General features: G+C 40.1%; 1 protein-coding gene across 2 annotated transcripts; it reads left to right on the plus strand.

The window, feature by feature from the left end:
- Positions 1 to 5139: 5139 nt before the first annotated feature.
- Positions 5140 to 19326, plus strand: rnf144b (ring finger protein 144B). 2 transcript variants are annotated; one of them, XM_062422601.1, is made up of 8 exons: positions 5140 to 5341; positions 8312 to 8579; positions 9984 to 10088; positions 11124 to 11184; positions 13060 to 13273; positions 15189 to 15333; positions 15555 to 15644; positions 18198 to 19326. In XM_062422601.1, exons 2-8 carry the CDS (start codon positions 8403 to 8405, stop codon positions 18357 to 18359), a joined length of 954 nt encoding a protein of 317 aa, XP_062278585.1. In that variant the 5' UTR covers positions 5140 to 5341; positions 8312 to 8402; the 3' UTR covers positions 18360 to 19326. The 2 variants fall into 2 exon arrangements, with proteins under 2 accessions (XP_062278585.1, XP_062278584.1); XM_062422600.1 differs by having other exon boundaries at positions 5140 to 5337.
- Positions 19327 to 19403: the final 77 nt, after the last annotated feature.

A 19403-nucleotide genomic window follows, 5' to 3' on the forward strand; every position in this document is an offset into this window, starting at 1 on the left:
AAAATTCCTGCTGCTTCCATATCTATGTCCTCATTTCTGACAGGAACAGAAGTCCCAGCATTGCAAAACAGGAAAGCCCTCGACTGAGTACAATCGTTTTGGTTTGGAGAGCTGACGTTTGTGCGTGCACAAACTATTGTGACACCATCTGTAATTAACTGTGGTTATATTTTTTAAATCGATGTGTGCCAACACACCAGACTAGATTCAAGTCATCCAAATCAAGACCAAACAATGCTGAAATGGTTGAACATATCAACTTGTAAAACTGATTTTTTTTTTAAATAAATAAATTGAGCTAATAATTGACAAATGAATAAATTAGCTGCAACCCTAAAAAATAATGCCAAAGAATTAAAAAAAAACAACACTTTTCTACATACTTTTTTTTAGAGGAGCTGAAGTTGAGTGATAGCTTAAACCCAACTAAATCCTGAGACAGCTTCTCCTAATACTGAGTTTCAGTAACGTTTTTCTTTGATAAAGATGCCAGTATTGCTATAAAAGTGTAGTGTCAGCTCTGTGTGGGGCTACAGCCTCACATCTGGGGTCCTTCAGTTTCTATCGAGCGGGTCCCCTCAACCTGCATGAAGTTGTTGTCTCCGATGATGACGCAGCTGAGATGAGATCCGTGGATACTGATGCTCTGAGTCTCTGCTGATGGAAGAGGATGAGGAGGATGAGGAGGAGGAAGAGGCACATCAGACGTGTGTGCTGCCCCCTGCTGTCCACAGCTGCAACTGCACCTCATGTGATCTGAAACAAATGAACAAATTGGATGTTTTTACTACTCCTGAGTTGTAAACATAATTTGACACATGCTGCACAACAGTTACACAGTACTGCATAGCACAGTACTTTAAGTGGAAGCGAAAGTGCTTCACATTCCTAGAAAAATGCTGTAAAATAGGTTTTTACTGTTACTCACCATGCATTTTTAGCTCAGATTCCTGCATTAGAGGCTGTTTCTCTGCCACTGCAGACGGGTACGCGTCGTTCCCTATGACGCAGTCGATCAAGGTGGAGTTGCTGATGTTAACAATCAAAATGGTAGACGGGGGCGGATTCCGGAGTGGCACTGTTCATGAGCGGGAGAGAAAGGGGAAAGGGAAGAGAATATGAGAACTGCAAGTTGTTGTTCCAGAGTGATGTAACAGCAGAAATGCGTCACTGTTAGTTTTTTTTTATAGTTCCTAAATATACGTAGTAAATTCCTTCCTCACTTAAGAGATTTCAATCCTCAGTGGGATTTATAAAAATACATATAAATAGGAAAAGTGGAAGTTATTTTGGGAATTCTGTGTCCAAATTACCTTGTGTAGTATTATCCTGAGGAGGTTGATGATTTTGTGCTTTAAAGAGAGACAAAGAGGTATTCTTACATTTACAATAATGGCAGACTTTTGACAATATAAGCACACATAAAGTGTCAGCCATGTCTTAAACAAACAAAGACAGAATCTACAACAGTCAGATCTAAAGCTACAGCCTGAATCTGAGCACTGATCAATTATAATAATGCGGAAGATATTCAACTTTTGTAAAGCACAACAAATATACGTGCAGATTTTCATGCTTAAACTCTTATTTTAATTGTGTATTTCATTGTGGAGAGAAACCTGGGCATTACCTGGGCACCATGAGATGTTTTCACACAGCAGAGTGTCCAACGGGCAGCAGAATAGTTGACAGGCTCTCCTGCAGCTCTTCTGCGCCATCCTTTGCACCGTCTGCATTAATCTGTGCATGCTGGCAACCTTACAAGTCATCACCTGGAGGAGACAAGCAGACAAAAGATAAGATTTAGTATAGTGGTGTGTATCGGTGAACCCATCGCTCTGTGGCATGTATGGGTAGGTGCTTTGCAGTGGAACAAGCAATGATGTCATTCAAACTTCAGAAAGAAGTCACAAACCACAACACCACAAGTGCAGCTCTTTCCCCCTGCCCACCTGGTTGTTTTTCTAGGTCACATGCACTTTCTCTTTACAGTAACCAGTTTTAACCAGTTCTACAGAACCACACACCCAATATATAAAGAAATTATTGATTTGTTTTTTTATGTTTATATAATAATAATGATATATCAGTCAGAGGGAGAAACCATTCTTTTACTGTAATACTGCATACTACATCACTCATAATACTTATGTATTTTTACTGTAATACTGCATACTACATCACTCATAATACTTATGTACTTTTACTGTAATACTGCATACTACATCACTCATAATACTTATGTACTTTTACTGTAATACTGCATACTACATCACTCATAATACTTATGTACTTTTACTGTAATACTGCATACTACATCACTCATAATACTTATGTACTTTTACTGTAATACTGCATACTACATCACTCATAATACTTATGTACTTTTACTGTAATACTGCATACTACATCACTCATAATACTTATGTACTTTTACTGTTATACTGCATACTACATCACTCATAATACTTATGTACTTTTACTGTAATACTGCATACTACATCACTCATAATACTTATGTACTTTTACTGTAATACTGCATACTACATCACTCATAATACGTATGTACTTTTACTTTAATACTTTTGGCTAAATCAAGCTCATAATAAGTTTACTGTACTTTTATTTCATGCAGGTCTTTTACTATTAACGCGGTATTTTTGTTCCACATATGAAAGAAAGACATATTCCACTCATAGATGAAAGCCGGTAATGATTATTGAAAAAAATCAAATCAAATCAAACATTTCTCACCTGATTAAACGACGTTATTTCTTTCATTTTCAAATGGCTGTTTTTAAAAGGATTCAGAGTTAGAGGGACAGAGTAGTTCATCGTCGTTGCAGTGCTGGTTATAGAGTATTGATGCCGGAGACAAACACCAGCTATTATAGTTTACAAAAACTCTCAGGAAAAACCCCGTGCTGCAGGCGGCGCATGCGCATTGTACCTTGGGTTTTCCAGGTGAGGTTTTCTGGTAAAGCTGCTACTCCTCGTAAATAGAGATTATAGCATAATGCCTATAAATATGATACATATAAAACATTAAACAAACATTTAACAAACATTTAATAAAGCTGAAGTTTAAGAACTGATTTTATTTTTTCCAATCAGATGCTGCTTATTCGTATATCAGTGACTGGCACAACAGCAGGCCATTGAGCAGGTCCTGTTAAATACGAATTATTATTTTATATATTAATTTCAAACACATTTTTGGATTGTCACTTTGTTTTTCCCTCGATGCCGCCTTCACTGCGCCTCGTTAACTCCAAAATCCACGTTTCAGCGTTACAGTACAACACATTTAGTTTAGTTGCTCATGAGTTGAGCTGATGATTCAAGATAGCATCAGAATGAGGAGGAAGTGATGCAACAGGCATGTAAACAGATATTGACACAGACAGTTAAACTGTCCAAAGAACCTACTTGAACATTGAAATGAAGTCTTTTACATCAAAAATCTTTCTCAATGCTAAAATTAAGAAAGTGTTGGTATAGTGTGAGTAGGAAATCATAAAATCATAACTTTAATATCAAATAATCAGCACTAGTCACTAGTTTTTGGCACAACTTACACTTCCAAAATGCACAGAGACATATATTTGCTTTGAAGGGTTAAAACTAGTAAAAGCAACACTCACATAAGGTTAAAAACAGCTGTATTGTGTGGACAGAGTTGAAATGCACAAGAATTAATGACAGCAGGTCAACAGTATCCAACACCACTGTAGCACATATTATATAAAAAGTTTACTCATCAGTCTATCAATCAATAATAATACAATATTTAAATAAAATGAATATGAAAGAAAAATATTTTAAAATGTTTTTGAGAAGCATAAAAATACGATCAAAAATACACCAATAATATACTTGCACATCAGCAAATCAGCCAATGGAGAGGACCCACATATACATGCATGTATAAAAACATAGATGCAATGTGAGGCTTCATTTCATTCACTTGCACACACACATCTTCTACTTACAGGTCTTCAATTCAGCAAGATCTAGTGTTATTATCCAATTGTATTTTTTATGATTGTCTCTTAACTTAAGTATCAGCAGAAGAGATCTGGACTTATTTGGATTTGCAGATGAATTTCACAGCTCTGTAACTCTATTTTTTAGTACTTTTTCTAAATTTGGACAGCATCTTTATTTTACTTTTGTCATTGTCCTCTGGGTCATCACGTATCTTATTTAGCAGGGTGAGTTGACCTATAGGTTGAATGTATATTTCAATCTGTGGTTTTAGTATTAAGCGAAAACAAAATTTTGGTTAGACCTGAACTTTGTAGGAAGACTTGTTTTTTTCAAATGCTGCTTCCAAGTTGATGAACTTTCACTCTCAGTATCTTTTTTAGTCAAAGGCTCCGTGAAAATGTCACGAGATAAGTCTGAGAGGTCATGATATGAGATGATGTCATTTAGCCTTGACATTAACACAACTTGATGCTACATGTTTTGTTACACATTTTTGATGAAGGATATTCTTAGTTTTGCTTTTTCTGTGAAATATGAGAGAGTTTGGGCTTAAAACCGTTATTTAAACAGTTCTTTAAATAAAACCATCTAAGAAATGGGTTGTAGGTGGAACTTGTAGACATCTGAAATGTCACAAAGGGGTTATAAACCAAAAAGTGTGGGAAACACTGGTTTAACCTTTAGCAATGCGTTGTATTTTATACATTTATCTTCTGTTTTCTTTTAAAAAATCTGTAATCTGTGAAATAACTAACTATAATTAGTTACTTCACAGATAAATTCAGTGGAGTAAAAAGTGCAATATTTTAATCTGAAATGTAGAAAGTAACATTATATTCTCGTGTAAAGCACAAGCCTCAGATGTGTACTAGTATTTGAGTACATGTATGTAGTTACATTCCACCACTGGGTCTTTATATTTCACTTCTCTTTCTTTTCCTGCAGCTCATGACTGGCTCCCGTTTTTCCGACTGCACCTGAAAGCAGCATGAGAATAGTAAAATAACCAGCAGGAGCAGTCAAGAGTGGACATCAGCAGAGAGGAGTCACCGCTTCCTGGATGGAAACAAAACACACACACACACACACACACAAGAACGCACGTACACACACGCGCGCGCACACAAACACACACACGCGCGCGGGGTAGACAGGAGCGAGCAGGACGTTTAAACATGTCCTGCGTGTGTGAGAGAGGCGGCAGCAGCAGCAGCAGCATTAGGCGTTGGCAGCAGTGGTTGTTAGAACAGCAGACTGTAACAACACATGTGTCTGTGCCACAGTGAGAACACTGCGGCTGTGGATCTGTACTCAGGCGGCTCCTACACCCACTGGTCCACAAGGAAGGTAGGTAGGTTTCACTCTGACTGTCCTCTGCTCATCCGGCTTTTAGCTGCATCACTTCAGGGAGACGCTGCCCTTACTGTATGAAACAGTATGAGACCATACTGTAAATGCGTCAGTGTTTGAATTTTGACCTAACATGTATGCAACCTTGAGCAGGGATGCAGATGTGTCACATTACAGTTGTGGTGTGGTTGAATGCATTGTGACAGATCATGTGTTCCCCTTAAATAATGCAATCTGGTAGAGTTTTATTGATTAGGAATAGAGATAGTACCTTAAAATGAATTCAACATCCACCACATTGATTCTGGACACTCTGATGCAGGCTACAGTAGATGGACCGTATCAGTCTTTATCAGATTTCCCTGTGTTTCAGCTTTTATTTTTAAGCTCTCTCGCCTTCAAAATACACACAGGTTACTTATTGGGTCGGAAAGACAGACAGGCAGTGATTGCAGCTGTATAAATGATGCCATATAAATTCTGCTACACACTCCCCCGTACACACAGTCCCAGCTGCCTCCCCTCCAACACAGTGGCCGCCTGTGTGAAGCAAGCAGCAGCTTTTCACCAGGCAGATTTGGTTTTCCGTTTCTGCCTCCCCGGTCAACAATGATGCTTTGATCCCCGGTGGCTGGAATACCACCAAGACCTTGATCCGTGAGGACTGCTAATGACTGAATGTCCAGCTCCACACCTAAAAGATCTCAGAGCACAAGGGCGTTTTGATTAAGGAATAGCTCTAACACTGGAGATTGAAGTTTGAATGTGGACTCTTTCAGCTTTTCAGTGGCAGGTACTGCGGTCAGTGTGGACTTTTGAAGGCTAGTATTAATATTAATATCTTTGGATTGAAGATTATGATTGCTTGCATTTTGAATTGATGTTGAATATATTGAATTTCAGTCCCACGGTTACATATAATTAGTAAGGAGTTGCTTTGGAAACATTGTCAAATCCTCCAAACTCATTCATGCAAACTTAATGCTTTATCAGAATCAGGGAACCATGAAGTATTAATGAGCTCTATAGTTAATAGACAATTTCTTCATGTGTTAAGTAATTAAAAAGCGGATGACTCATTGTTTTTGTTGCTCTACAATGAAAACTATTGCCTAAGATGGTTACATAATTAATCTCAAGTTGCTCTGAACTTTAAAGTTGTTCCAGGACTGTGTTATTAAATACATGTTGAAGTTGCCATACAGGAAAAGCAAGCTTAGTAGAAACCTGTTATTTTCTCATGTGAGTCCATGCGGCTGGTTATTGCTGGGGTAGGAGAGCGCAGGCTGGCAGCATCGTGGGACGATGACTGCAGCTTGTCTGAAAGCAGTGCAGGAGGATACATCATGACTGTGCAGAAACACCATCCAGAGTTGCTACAACCGGTTCTACTATCAATGATCTGCATGTGTGCCGCTGCTGATCGATAGCACATAATAAAAGAGCACTCACTGAAAAATTTAGGACAGTGGTAGTGGTGGTGCTGGTGGTGGTGGTGGTGGCTGTATTGATTGAGCTGCCCCAAAGTTCCCCTGCCAACTTTAACAGCCTGCTGAAATAGAGTACATTGTGTGTGGGATAATGTGTGATTTCAACAGCCACTCAGGCTGCAGAGTGTTTTTTTAACGCCACCGTTTCCTGCGTGACCCTGTTCTGTGTCCAACCACTGTTATCTACGGGATTAATGGCAAATCCCAGATTATGGTTATTATTCCTCATGCATTTTGGGATTGGGCAGAACCAAAGGGATGATTTTATTTGGGTTTGGAGCCTTCAGTTCCTTTAACACCAGATTATGCTCATGTTATCCACCTACATCTGCCCTGCTGTCCTAAAATATGCAACTAGTACATGATGTGTGACAACCAACAGACTGATTTTGTCTAACATACCTTTTCAGTTTTAGTCATACCAAGCTGCATGCCAGTCGGTCACTTTGGTCCAGACTGAAATATTACAACAACTATGGGATGATTTGGCAGGACATATGCTGCACACATTCGTTGTCTCCTGAGGATGAATTGTAGAGACTTTAGTGATCTCTGATTTTACCTCAGCAGTTTTTGAAGTTTTCTTATCCTCTGAAATATCTGTACAGTAAATCTGCAGGTATCCGTGGTTACCAGAAGTTGAATCCTGATGACTTTGGTGATGTTTTTGCAACGCCACCATGAAGTTGATCTTTGTAGCTTTGAGGGACATTTCTCATCAGTTAGTGGATGCATTGCCATATCATCTGCTACACATATTCATACCCCCCTCAGGAAGAATTTTGGCGATACTATGTCTTTTCATTTAGTGCCACCTGGTCAAATTTTCTATTTTGGTTTGTGACTAAATACTAAATACAAGAACATCAGAAATGAGAATGCTCAGGATTACAGCCTATTCACACTTTCCTAATCACTCTTCAAATTTGAGTGATTTGACATCTTTCTACCTTGTGTAAACTTGCTTGTTTTTGACATGATCTGCAAACAAAACAGTTTCCATCGACTGTAGCTGCACGAGTCAGCATTTACAATGTGTCCAAAAATGATGGACAATAAATCTTTCCTCTCAGAATGAATGAGGAGCTGGTCAATAACCGAAGGCTTGGTAAACACAGACCTTGGACTCTGACCTTAGAAATGACAGCCATTTATGGAGAAACAACAGACCTGATGACTAATCAATATTACTGCCATAATTACACATAATAATATTTTACTTCATGCACCACACAGCATTAAACGGTGACTAATTCATGTCTCAGGTAGCAAGACAATGACAGTGTTGCCTCAGAGAAAGCTGAAGTCATCAGAGTTGGTATACCAGTTACCAGAAGCGATGACACGTTCCAGAAACAGGATGCAGTATTGTGAGAGGGTATGGCGGTGGTTGTGTGAGCAGTAACAAAAGGGTGAAATGTTATGAAATACCAGTACAGAAGAGACAGGTGGATCACTGCTGTTTCTGCTCAACCTTTCAGGAACATGGAGGCTGTAGCTCCTCACCATCCCCAGCAGAAGGGCTAGAAGAAGCCTGATTCCTCCCTCCTTCCCTCCCAGCCTCGCTCGGCTATGGCCGGCAGAAGTCCCACGCTCAGCCAGGAAGCTGGGGATTCGGCACCGGCGACCCCTGAGACTGGCGATAACCCCCAAGTGGGTCCCGAGATCTTCTGCAAGCTGTGCCTTAGCGAGCAGCCATCTGCTGCCACCAGGGAGCTACAGAGATGCGACTGCGTCTTCTGCACAGCAGTAAGTAGATATGAATGTATCCATTTTTTCCCTGGCACATTTACAGTAGTTACGCAAGTGCTTTTTTTTTTTTTTTTTTTTTTTTTTTTTTTTACAGTTATTGCTAAAAGAAACTTCTTCAGAATCAGACAGCATCCTATATTTAGTTTTACTAAAAAACGTTGGTTCATCATCTACTCATATTGCTAATACTGTTAGTCACTGTGTGGGTGGTGTGTGATCCAACATTAAACTTTCTTCGGGTAATTTAGGCAAATCTCCGGTGTTTAAATTACTTGGAATGGGATGCTCCCTCTTTATTGCAGTGCCACTTCCTGCCATAAGATCTTAAAATAGCTGCTTTTATTGGCTAACGCTGCATATTACAGCCTCTATGCAATGAAGTAACTTCAACACAGGCCTTACTTTTTTTTTTTTTTTTTGTTATTTATTGTCGCTGCTGAGAATTTTTCCTCAAAACTGACACTCACAAAGTCACTGAGCTCGTTTAGTTCTTGTATGAACAAAGGGCAGCTGTCACTAGTGCACAGGTCTGTGTTATTTATAACAGAGGTACAGAGGTCTGCGACTACACTGTTCCTTTCACATACGTGCTTGCCCGGTGCATCGAAACTGCGGTGATGGTGTTATTCCCTGACAGAGAGAGGTTGCCAGATAGCGGCAGGTGTTAATCTCTGCTCAGGCAAGCTAAATCGTCAGAGTTGCACGCACAAGGTCATGCAGATAAAACAAACACACATACACACTGTCACAAGGAAGAAGGAGGGAAATGAACACTGTAAACCTTCATTATCAGTTGGACCTCACTGTACAAACCTGAAATATCTCTTCCAGTCTGGTTCAAGAGCAACAAGCGTTGTTTGTGTTTGTTTTTGAAATTCCAGCTGGGTTTTAGATGAACACCATGCTTTACTAGATAGCACATGATAAGCACAAGTTTGGATGTACACATGAGCCGTTAAAATGTTTCTTTTTTTGGTCTTCCAATGAAAAGTGACACTGTTTTTATTCCCTGTTCCTCAAAATTATCTTCTTTTACGCAATGCTCATAGTTCCTCCTCTCCTTCTATATTTCACGGCTGAGGCAACATCTGACTTTTGGCATGCGGATGCTGATAAGAAACTCATGTTTATGTGGAATTCAGTTTGTGCAACAGCTCATTTTTCCTCCTTGCTTTTTTTTTTTTTTGCCTTCGCTACATTTGTCGTAAATGCTTTGTCACACTTGTATGTACTTGTATGTATTTTTTTTCACACCGGTCTGACTGTAAAGATAACACGTGTGATTACGGCGTTTGTCTTTTACGACAGCGTGTCATTTGTGTGGGGGGAGAAAAAAAAAATCAGCCTGCTCTGTTCGGTGTGCAGACTAATGCTGCTGTGGTGTTTCCTCTCCCTCTCCAGTGTCTGCAGCAGTATGTTCAGCTGGCCATCATCGAGGGTGGAGGGGCACCCGTCACCTGCCCAGATATGGCCTGCCAGAAGGCTGGAGTGCTACTGGACTCTGAGGTATGCCCTACTAAAAACCAATGATATGTAGGTCAAGAGGGAAACCAAAAAAAGCTTCATGAGGCCATAAAACACAAACATAGTGTCGATGCATACACATATACTCAGCTAAAATCCTCACATGCTTTTGTGGAAAAATTCCTTGAACTTCTAAGTTGCTGGCTCCAACACTTTCTTTCCAGGCCGGAGCGCTGAAGATGACTTTGAATTTGAATGGTTGGGTTAACGCTGCACTATATGACAATTCAGAGGAAGTTCTTGTTGCTCTTGAGGGCGATATGAAGTAATCGGAGCTTAATCAGCGGCAGAAAGTGAAACTCCCCGAGCCGGTAGATATCATGAAGTGTGAAAACAAAAAAAACAAAAAAAAAATGCTGACTTACAAATCGTATGGAAATGATGCTCCTCACTTCCTCATTTGTAATTTTTTTTCTTTTCTGAAAGCTAATGATTTAAAAAAAAGCCTCTCGAAGAATTTTCATCCCTGTTGATTAGTAGTTAAACGATAGCAGAGGATATGAGCTGCAAAGCACACTTATCTTTGTATGTGTTATATTTACAAGATTGGAACGGAAAAGTAGGAATTTAGGAGTTTATCCTTCTTAAATATGCTGATAATCATTTTATTCAACAGTAAGTTAGTGTTGGTCTAAGCAAACCAGTGCAACGTCTGTCATGTGGAGAGAATCTAGACATCAGATGGCAGTTTGATATCTGTTGTGCAGACTTATTTTTAACCCAAATTCCCTTCTTACTGGCTTTACCAGCTATTCTGTTGTATTGGAAATAATGTGACAGATGGCAGTTGCCAGGTGACTCATCGTCCCTGGTGAATCTTTGAAGTATCAACTTCTCAGAAACCACTCACTTTCATTTTGAATTTTTCCAGAAAATTGTGACTGAAGCTCTCTCTCTCTCTCTCTCTCTCTCTCTCTCTCTCTCTCTCTCTCTCTCTCTCTCTCTCTCTCTCTCTCTCTCTCTCTCTCTCTCTCTCTCTCTCTCTCACACTCTCTCTCTCTCCCTCTGTGGTTTTAGATAGCCGGCTTGGCCCCAGCAGATCAGGTGGAGCTATATCAGCGCCTGACGTTTGAAAGAGGTAGGTATTGTTGCATTAGCATGTAGATGACTTGGTGGCAGGCAGTGGGCTATTTCAGGTTGCCCATCAGCTTGAGGCATGACAGTAAGCAGGCCCCCAGAGTGCTGAGCTTCACATGCCTGGGATATTGTGGGGTCTGTTTCCCTTTTTTCCTATTCTGCTGTGGCCCAGGAGGTTACTGATACTCTTGCTTCAATACCTTCTGTGACAGCAGGAAACTCAACAACAAATGCTGCAAGAAGTCCATGTAACTATTCTGATAAAACTGAAGTAATAAGGGTTTTTCTGCTAATATATTTTACAATGTATGTGTAACTGATTTCACTATAAGTTGTGGCAATATTTGTCTTTGTGTTGCAATGGGACAGAAAGTGAATTACTGAAATAGCTTGCTGTTGACATGTACAGATTGCATACTGAGGTTAGTTTGCCTTGTAGCTATATTGGCTCCAGTTGCATAGTAACGATACATTGTGAAGCCAGTAATGGTTATTGTTTACTCTTGCCCATAAATCATGAGACTCATAATACTGGATGTATAAAGGAGTGCAAAGTGCAAGGTGTTTTGTAACAGTGTTGCCCTGCTATTGCTATGATTCAAAATGAAAGTGTGAGTGAGTCTGAGTCAGCTCATGAGAGGGACAGTTTTTGTTTTGGTTGTGAAATATTCAAATCTTTCATATGTATTTTATATCCGATTGTTATGATTCAGTTTCTGCAAGTGTCCATATTAGCAGTGAAAGAGGGTTTCCTCGCTGTAATCATTCCTCTTATTCATACTGGCTATTAAAAGATCTCCTTAGAATGTACTTTCAATGGAAGTGATAGGGGTCAAAATCCCCCCCCAAAACTTTTTAGTACAAAAATGCATTTCATTGTCGATGATTCTGAGTTAATCATATCAAGTGGATATCTGACACATTGACAGTCTTTTTTTGGTGTCCATGTGGTTTACTCAAATTTAAAGGTGTTCAAATTTGAGAATAAACCTATGAATAACTTGCATACATTCTTTTTTTGTGTACCCAGCATACAATTTCTGCTTTTAATCCATTTTGAGAGAATATATTAGAGGATTATGGCAAAAATGTCTAAGTAGTGTAACCTTAAAAAACTTTGTACCAAATAATCCAACTTGCTTAAAAACACTAAATTCTCAATAAAACACCATATCAACTAGTTTGGCATGATCCTACTTTAAAAAAAAAACTTTTTATATTAAATAAAGGTAATGGAATACAATTGTTCTGAATATTACATTTAATCTGGGGAATCATGTCAATCAGAAACCACTTTTAAAATGAAGTAATTATTAGTATAAGTCCACTTAAATACACTGTAGGTGGATAAAATATGTAATATTTATCATTCTTTCGTGGTTACACCATTTGACATTTTCAGGAGCATTCAGTCTTACTTTTGGTAAAAAATGGAGCAAATGTCATTTCAAATAACATAAAACCAACAAAAATACAAAATGTACATTTTAACAAACCTGATCTTCTCAACCCTTATTTGACACTGACCCATCTACTTGATTTGACTCATTTGGACGACTGTAGCTTCTGGCTCTTGGTATGCAGTGTCAGTTAGTGCACCACTTTGCTCCAGACTGAAATATCTGGACATATATTGGATGAATTAGTTTAAAATTCAGTTTGTGCAATACCCTGATTTATGAGCCAACGCCTGCAAAAATAATGGCATTACCATCATCCTCAGCTGCACTTAGTGTTGATTAGCCAGTGATCAGATTAGCTGATATCACTTATCTACAGACAGCACTAAAACATTCAACTCATGTAGATTATAACACGTGACATGTTGTCTGCTTCATGAAAGAACAATAAAAACATCCCTTGTTGTTTTCTACAGGAGTGAAGTTGGACCCCAGTAAAGCCTGGTGCCCTGTGGTCGAATGTCAGGCGGTGTGCAGTGTGCAGCCGAGCACTGAAGGCCAGCCCTCCGCCGTGTCCTGCCAGACCTGTCACACCATCTTCTGCTCCGGGTGCAGAGGGCCCTGGCAGGACGGCCATACCTGCCCCGAGCGCCAGCCCATGATGTCACCCTCGCCCTCTCATGAAAGCAGGTCAGTCAACCGGCCGTTTGGTCGCCCGCCCGCTCCCTGCAGCCACAGAGTCTGAGCCGCACTTTGAAAAGGATACTGTGCTGAAAGAGGGATGAGTGTGTTAGTTCAGGACACGGAGGAGTCCACAAAGACACATTTGTTAGTGCCGTAAACAAACCGGTAGCTTAATCCTGACTGGATTACTGTGTTTTAATGAATATTCAAGTTTCGGTTTAAACTTTAATAATCAATGTGGATGCATTTTTTTTCCAAAAGTTTCATCCTTCCTGTAAATATAAAAAGACCCTACAGTATAATCATCATCACACTGACAGGAAAGGAAAGTTACTGTTGTAGCGCAATACATTTATAGGATCATTTAAAAGATATGTAGCTCCCAGTAGAGAGCATAAGCTGAATGAAAACAGTATTTCAGGATTAATAGCGTAGTCGTCCTCAGAAGTGCCCTCTGTGTACTCCCTGTTGTACGGCTACATTACTGCGCTGCTCCCAGCTGTGGATCTGCCAGACTGACTGATGTCATTGGGGAGCCACTGAGTTATATTGGAATTCCATTGTCTCTGTGCCAAAGGGAGGAGGACGATGGGCAGCGAGCCAGCTAGTTCACTGTACAGAAGGAGCCTGTGCACTGCAGTGAAGCAGTGGACTCTGCAGTGTGTGATGGAGCAGGCGTGACGAGAATGAAGAGAAATCAACCCGAGCGTTTAAGAGCGTGATGTATATAGTTGCTTCGGCATGCAGGTTTAATGTTCTTGAAATACAGAAGTCATCCACCGCAACCAGAAAAAGAGAATGCTCATCTTATTGTGCAATTCTATACTTGGTTGCAGTTGCTAGGAGCTGTTATGTATAGTTTCAGGATCAGTTTGACTGAGAGTTAGATGAGAAGGTCAGTTTCACTTTACATGCATTAAAGAAGGAGTTAGAACCAGCATGTGATGAGTTCAGCTGAGCATAAAGAAATAGCAAGCCAGGTTCACTCTAAAGTTAAATAAGCCATGTAACAACAGCCCCTTTAAAGCACTTATTAACCCATTATATTCTAGGTTGTCTAATTCATACAAAAACAGAATTGCAAAACACCAAGTCATGAAATATCATTGAATCACAATCACTGTTCCTTAAGTTCTCTTGTTGGTCGAAGCACTATCTCTGTAAGTCGCCTTCTGTGTAGCAGCTGTGACAGTCTGACCCACACTCCATTTTTTGAGACAGTTTTTCTGTTTTTTTGTTTTTCGTTTTGGCACAAGAAGATGACCTTGTTTTTCTTAATCCCGCCTTCAAAGCTCTGATTGGCTCGGATCTTTTTTTCCAACCAGGGAAACAGCTAACAATGAGAACAACATCTGACCTATTTGGATTAAATCTGAGACATGTGCATGAATTTAGACGTCTGGGAACACACTGTCTAGAAAATGTCAACATTAGATCTGCTCTAATTCTTGTTTTTATATTAACAATGGATGAAGTGATTATTTATAATATGTTTCAACCCAGCTCTGCAGTTCCCCTCAGCTGTGCAGAGCTTTTTTAGCATATTTTATTTCATTATTTAATTTCCAAACTTCATCTTTGACTTGTTTTAGTAAAAAAAAACACGAACACCCAAAACTGATTAACCTGCTCTGGACTAGCTGCCCAGTATCAAACAGCAGACAGACGAAGCGAGCTATATTTTATTAACAGGATATCTCCCTCATGCCTTTCACTCCCAAAATAATTAACCCAGTTTAAAATGAGCGTTGACCCTTCACTCTGTTGCTAAATAAACTTTTCACACTCTGCCTGGAGGCTTTCGAGACCCACGTGGCCTCACACTCCAACGTGCCCCCGTTAACTGCATACCTGATACCTCCTGTGTTTCCTCCCCTCCTCCTCCTCTTCCTCCTCCTCCTCCTCCCCCATCCATCCGCAGGGCCCGCTCTGACAGCGACTCCGACATGCCCATCAAGCAGTGTCCTATGTGTGGTATCTACATCGAGAGGAACCAGGGCTGTGCGCAGATGCTGTGTAAAAGCTGCAAACACACCTTCTGCTGGTACTGTCTGCAGAATCTGGATGTGAGTCTCCATGCTTGAAAAATGACTGTATTGCCTTTCCACCTGTTATAAATACTATGGTATATATTTATTATGATAGTGTTTTATAGTCAAGCACAGTATATATGACACTGTCACAACATCTCAGCTGCTGACTCACTCACTTAAGTTTATGTTTGAACAATGTTGGTGGTTGGATGAGTCTATTTCTTGTCTTAACATGTATGTTTTTGTAATTGCAGGGTGATATCTTCCTGAGGCATTACGATAAGGGACCATGCAGAAACAAGCTGGGCCACTCCAGGGCCTCGGTAATGTGGAACAGAACGCAGGTGAGGCCAGACAGTAGACAGCTGACCTGAATTGGACTTAACAGTATTAATTTAGGGTTGCGGTAACGATCTCATTGTCTAACCGAATTAGCCCGCAGAGACACCCATCCATGAGCGGTAGCTTATTCCAGGGGTTTAGTTTAAGCTGTGCCATCATGCTACCAGGATTGGAAGTTAAAGATTCTGGACTCCATCCCAATCTGCTCTGTTTGGTTGTCAAGTCAGTTAGTCACTGTTGATATACACTGAAGTGAGGACGTTGCAGCAACCCATGCAGAACAATGGAACCTTTCTCCTGGATCATTTCCCTTATCGAAAATTTAAATAAAAAGTGAAAACAGCGTGTCAAGTAATTCAACTCTCATTTACTGTCAGACGTCAGCTCTGTTCTGTTAATCAGCAGCTACGTGTATTGTTGAAATTCCCTTTAAAGGCCCATAAAGTCTGTGTCAGCGTGTTGTTAGTGGCTTATTGTTTTCTAGCCCTGTGCCCCAATAGTCATTTATCAGACATTAAGCTGCACAAATCCCAGCCCTAATCTCAAATTCCTGCCCTGAAATGACGTCGTCCATTCCTAAAAACTATTACAATTGGCCGTCAAACCTTACTTTATTTCCACTTTCCCAGCTGCCTTTGCCATTATCACATGATTAGTATCAAACGTCGGCCTACTGATTGCGTCTTGGTGGGATTGCGTCTGCCAAGTGTCTGGAGAGTTTAAGTACAACAGCACAGTTGTTCCTTGCAAAACAACTCATGATGGAGTCGGTTACACCCTTGCCTAACAAGTCCTATATGTTTTACAATCTGCTTGTCACAAATTCCTCTGTCACTGTAACTACGGGCAGCCAGTAAACACTGCTGTTGTAACAGTACTTTAAAAGGGCACGGTTCACTGCATTTGTAGTGTACCTTTGAGGAGTTTAGATCTGAAATGATGTGACGTACACTGACTGCTGATATAGATTACATAACTAAAAAGTGCAGTATGTGAATGGCCCACATATTAAACCCATACTGTATGTGAGTGTTGGACATTTCATTTCCAGAACAGCACTCATCAATGTGCTGCTACAACAGCACGTTTTCAGCCACAGAGGCATTAGTAAGGTTGGTGATTCATGTTGTGAAATAAGGGCTGGCTGGGAGTTGGAATTCCAGTTCATCTCGAAGGTGTTGGATGGGATGAGGTCAGGACTAGTCAAGCTTTTCCACGCCAAACTGGGAGAACCATGCTCTTTATGGACTTGGCTTTGTACTCGGGGGGCGTTTCCATGTGGTAACAGGAAATAGATCAGATCACATCAAAAGTACACAAAGCTATGTGTACAGATGTGTCCATATACTTTTGGCCACATGGTGGATAACTACGTGATGTATACAATCAGAAAAAATAAATTAATAATAATAATATCCTACAATAATTACTTAAATGTTATAGTTGTATTGGTAATGGTATTTTTAATCAAGATTAAGACTACAATACCCATAAACCCTCCTGATTCAAACAAAAGGTTGCTTGTTCTTGATCTCTCCCACCAAATGTTACTGCTTTTAACAGGAAGCTTTAGTTGCAGTTGCAGAGGAAGAACTGCACATTCTTCCCGTTTTGCTTTGCATAAAGCAATCTGCCCTGATGCCATAAAGAACTACAATGGATGTCCTGTTTAGTCTCTCATAGCGGCTCATATAAATTGCACTGTGAGGCATATACAGGCTGTCGGTGTTCTCAGAAAGTCATTTCTGTTTAAAGGATGAGGCTAGTGAATTTTTATATTGCCACTGTCCAGTGAAAACCAATTGAATTATGAAGGATTAACTACCTTTTTATAGGTTTATTTTCTAATTTTTTTAGCTTAAGAAACTATTTTGAAGCCCTTTAAATTTTCTAAAAAAGGTATTGTCACATAGCTGTTTTCTTGAGGCCGTGAAAGGTTTTGTAAGACATGTGAAGGACAACAAATCCCATGAAAAGAAAGAAACCAATAATCTATAGATCCTCCTAACAAGCACTGCGTATGTATCTAAAGCCTGATATACACATCAGTAAGCCACAGTCATCAGTCTTCATTACCATGAACACACAGTTTATTTTGACTGTTATTATTATTTTGAGTCCCGCTGCTGGAAAACATGTTTTAATCCGCAGCTTAAAATAGTCCCCACCACAATTTACTCCTTTTTTGAGAGATGTTTGCTAAAAAAACTACAGTTCTCAGCTGCTTTAGGGAAATGACTGAGTCCTTTTTTATAAATGTAATAATAGATGTGTGACCTTTTTAAAAAAAGATTTATATCTTCAGTAGGAAGCAGTGCTTTTGTAGCAGTGTGCCACATGTTAGGGAAGTTACATTCCCTCAGTGATGGGGATTTCAGGGGATTTCTTGACAATAATAATGTTTAGAATAACTATTTAAACGTAAAAATTCTCAAAAAGAGTTCACTCATGTTTGTTTTGTTGTTGCAATGCTACACATACTCCACACGCCACCTTTTATTTGATATAAGGTTTACTCTGCCAGCTATTCAAGATGCTGCTGTGTTGTCTTTCAGGTGGTGGGTATCCTGGTGGGGGTGAGCATCATCGTGCTGGTGACCTCTCCCCTCCTCCTGCTGGCCTCGCCCTGCATACTCTGCTGCGTCTGCAAGCCCTGCAGAGGGAAGAAGAAGAAGAAGAGGAAGAAGGAGATCAGTCAGTCAGACTCCACGTCATAGCGGTCTCACTCTCATCAGCCCAGCCCAGGATCACTCCACCAGCTTTGCGTAGCTGGAGGACAAAGAAAACCAACAGCGTGCAAGTGCTGCATGGTGGAAAAAGGATAAACTTAAGCAACAATGGAGTACTTTTTCATGACTGGACAGACTGGGTGCCTTGTCACTGGTTCAGCAATGTCGTCGGTATCAGAACTTACAGACTCACTGAGAGCTGCTCAGAAATCTCTCTTGAATTACAAGAGTGAGAACTTTATATGGAGGAAGTGTAAATATGTGGAGAAAATGAATGTAAGTCACGTACCTAGGTGTTTTCATATGCACAATAGGTAACAAGAGGAAGGCGGTGGCCGTGAGGGTTTTCCTGGATGCGGCCTTTTGTTATCACCCAACTCTCTCTTACACACACACACACACACACACACACACACACACACAAACACACACACATGCAGTTCAACGCCACCCTCATGTGCCAAATGTCATGATGCCAAACCAGAGGTGTCAGGTGCTCAAGTGCCTCACTCTACAGTGCCTGGTGCTTGGTTGTATTTGTTTTGTCTTCCATTCTATCTTTATCTTATGCAAAGATTTTAGCATTATGAAAATGGGCAACTGTCAGGATTACACAGGTTGTAAATCCTCAAACAATGCAAAACATTCTTTCATAATGGGTAGAGGGCAAACGGCTTCATGTGTGCACTGTACGGTGTATTCCGTACTGATATGAAACATTATAGGGCTTCAATGGTGCACAGAGAACTTTGCTTCTGCAAATGTTTTTTGTTTCCACCTGGAATATGTTTCCAGACCAAAGGCTCTAAAGGATAATGTGTACTTTTCTAAAGTGTGTTAATATGTTTTTATGGGTTATGTGTGTATGGTACCCTGTTATCATTTCTACTTTTCTGTTGATGCTTCTGCATCTGATATTTTATAAAGGCACCATTGTAATTGAAAGAAACATACAATATTAAACATGCATCAGGTGGTACGTTTATCATTTCACGGCTCATTGCTTCACTTTTGTGGTCGCAACAAGGTCAT

The sequence above is a fragment of the Scomber scombrus genome, chromosome 7 (genome assembly GCF_963691925.1).
Source record: "Scomber scombrus chromosome 7, fScoSco1.1, whole genome shotgun sequence".
NCBI classification, from domain to species: domain Eukaryota; kingdom Metazoa; phylum Chordata; class Actinopteri; order Scombriformes; family Scombridae; genus Scomber; species Scomber scombrus.

What these genes read in the sequence shown, in the direction of transcription:
- rnf144b (XM_062422601.1), top strand. Translation starts at nt 8,403, where the DNA reads ATGGCCGGCAGAAGTCCCACGCTCAGCCAGGAAGCTGGGGATTCGGCA. An exon ending in ACTGCGTCTTCTGCACAGCA is followed by an intron (nt 8,580 to 9,983) that starts GTAAGTAGATAT and finishes CTCCCTCTCCAG; the next exon opens with TGTCTGCAGCAGTATGTTCA. An exon ending in GCGCCTGACGTTTGAAAGAG is followed by an intron (nt 11,185 to 13,059) that starts GTAGGTATTGTT and finishes TGTTTTCTACAG; the next exon opens with GAGTGAAGTTGGACCCCAGT.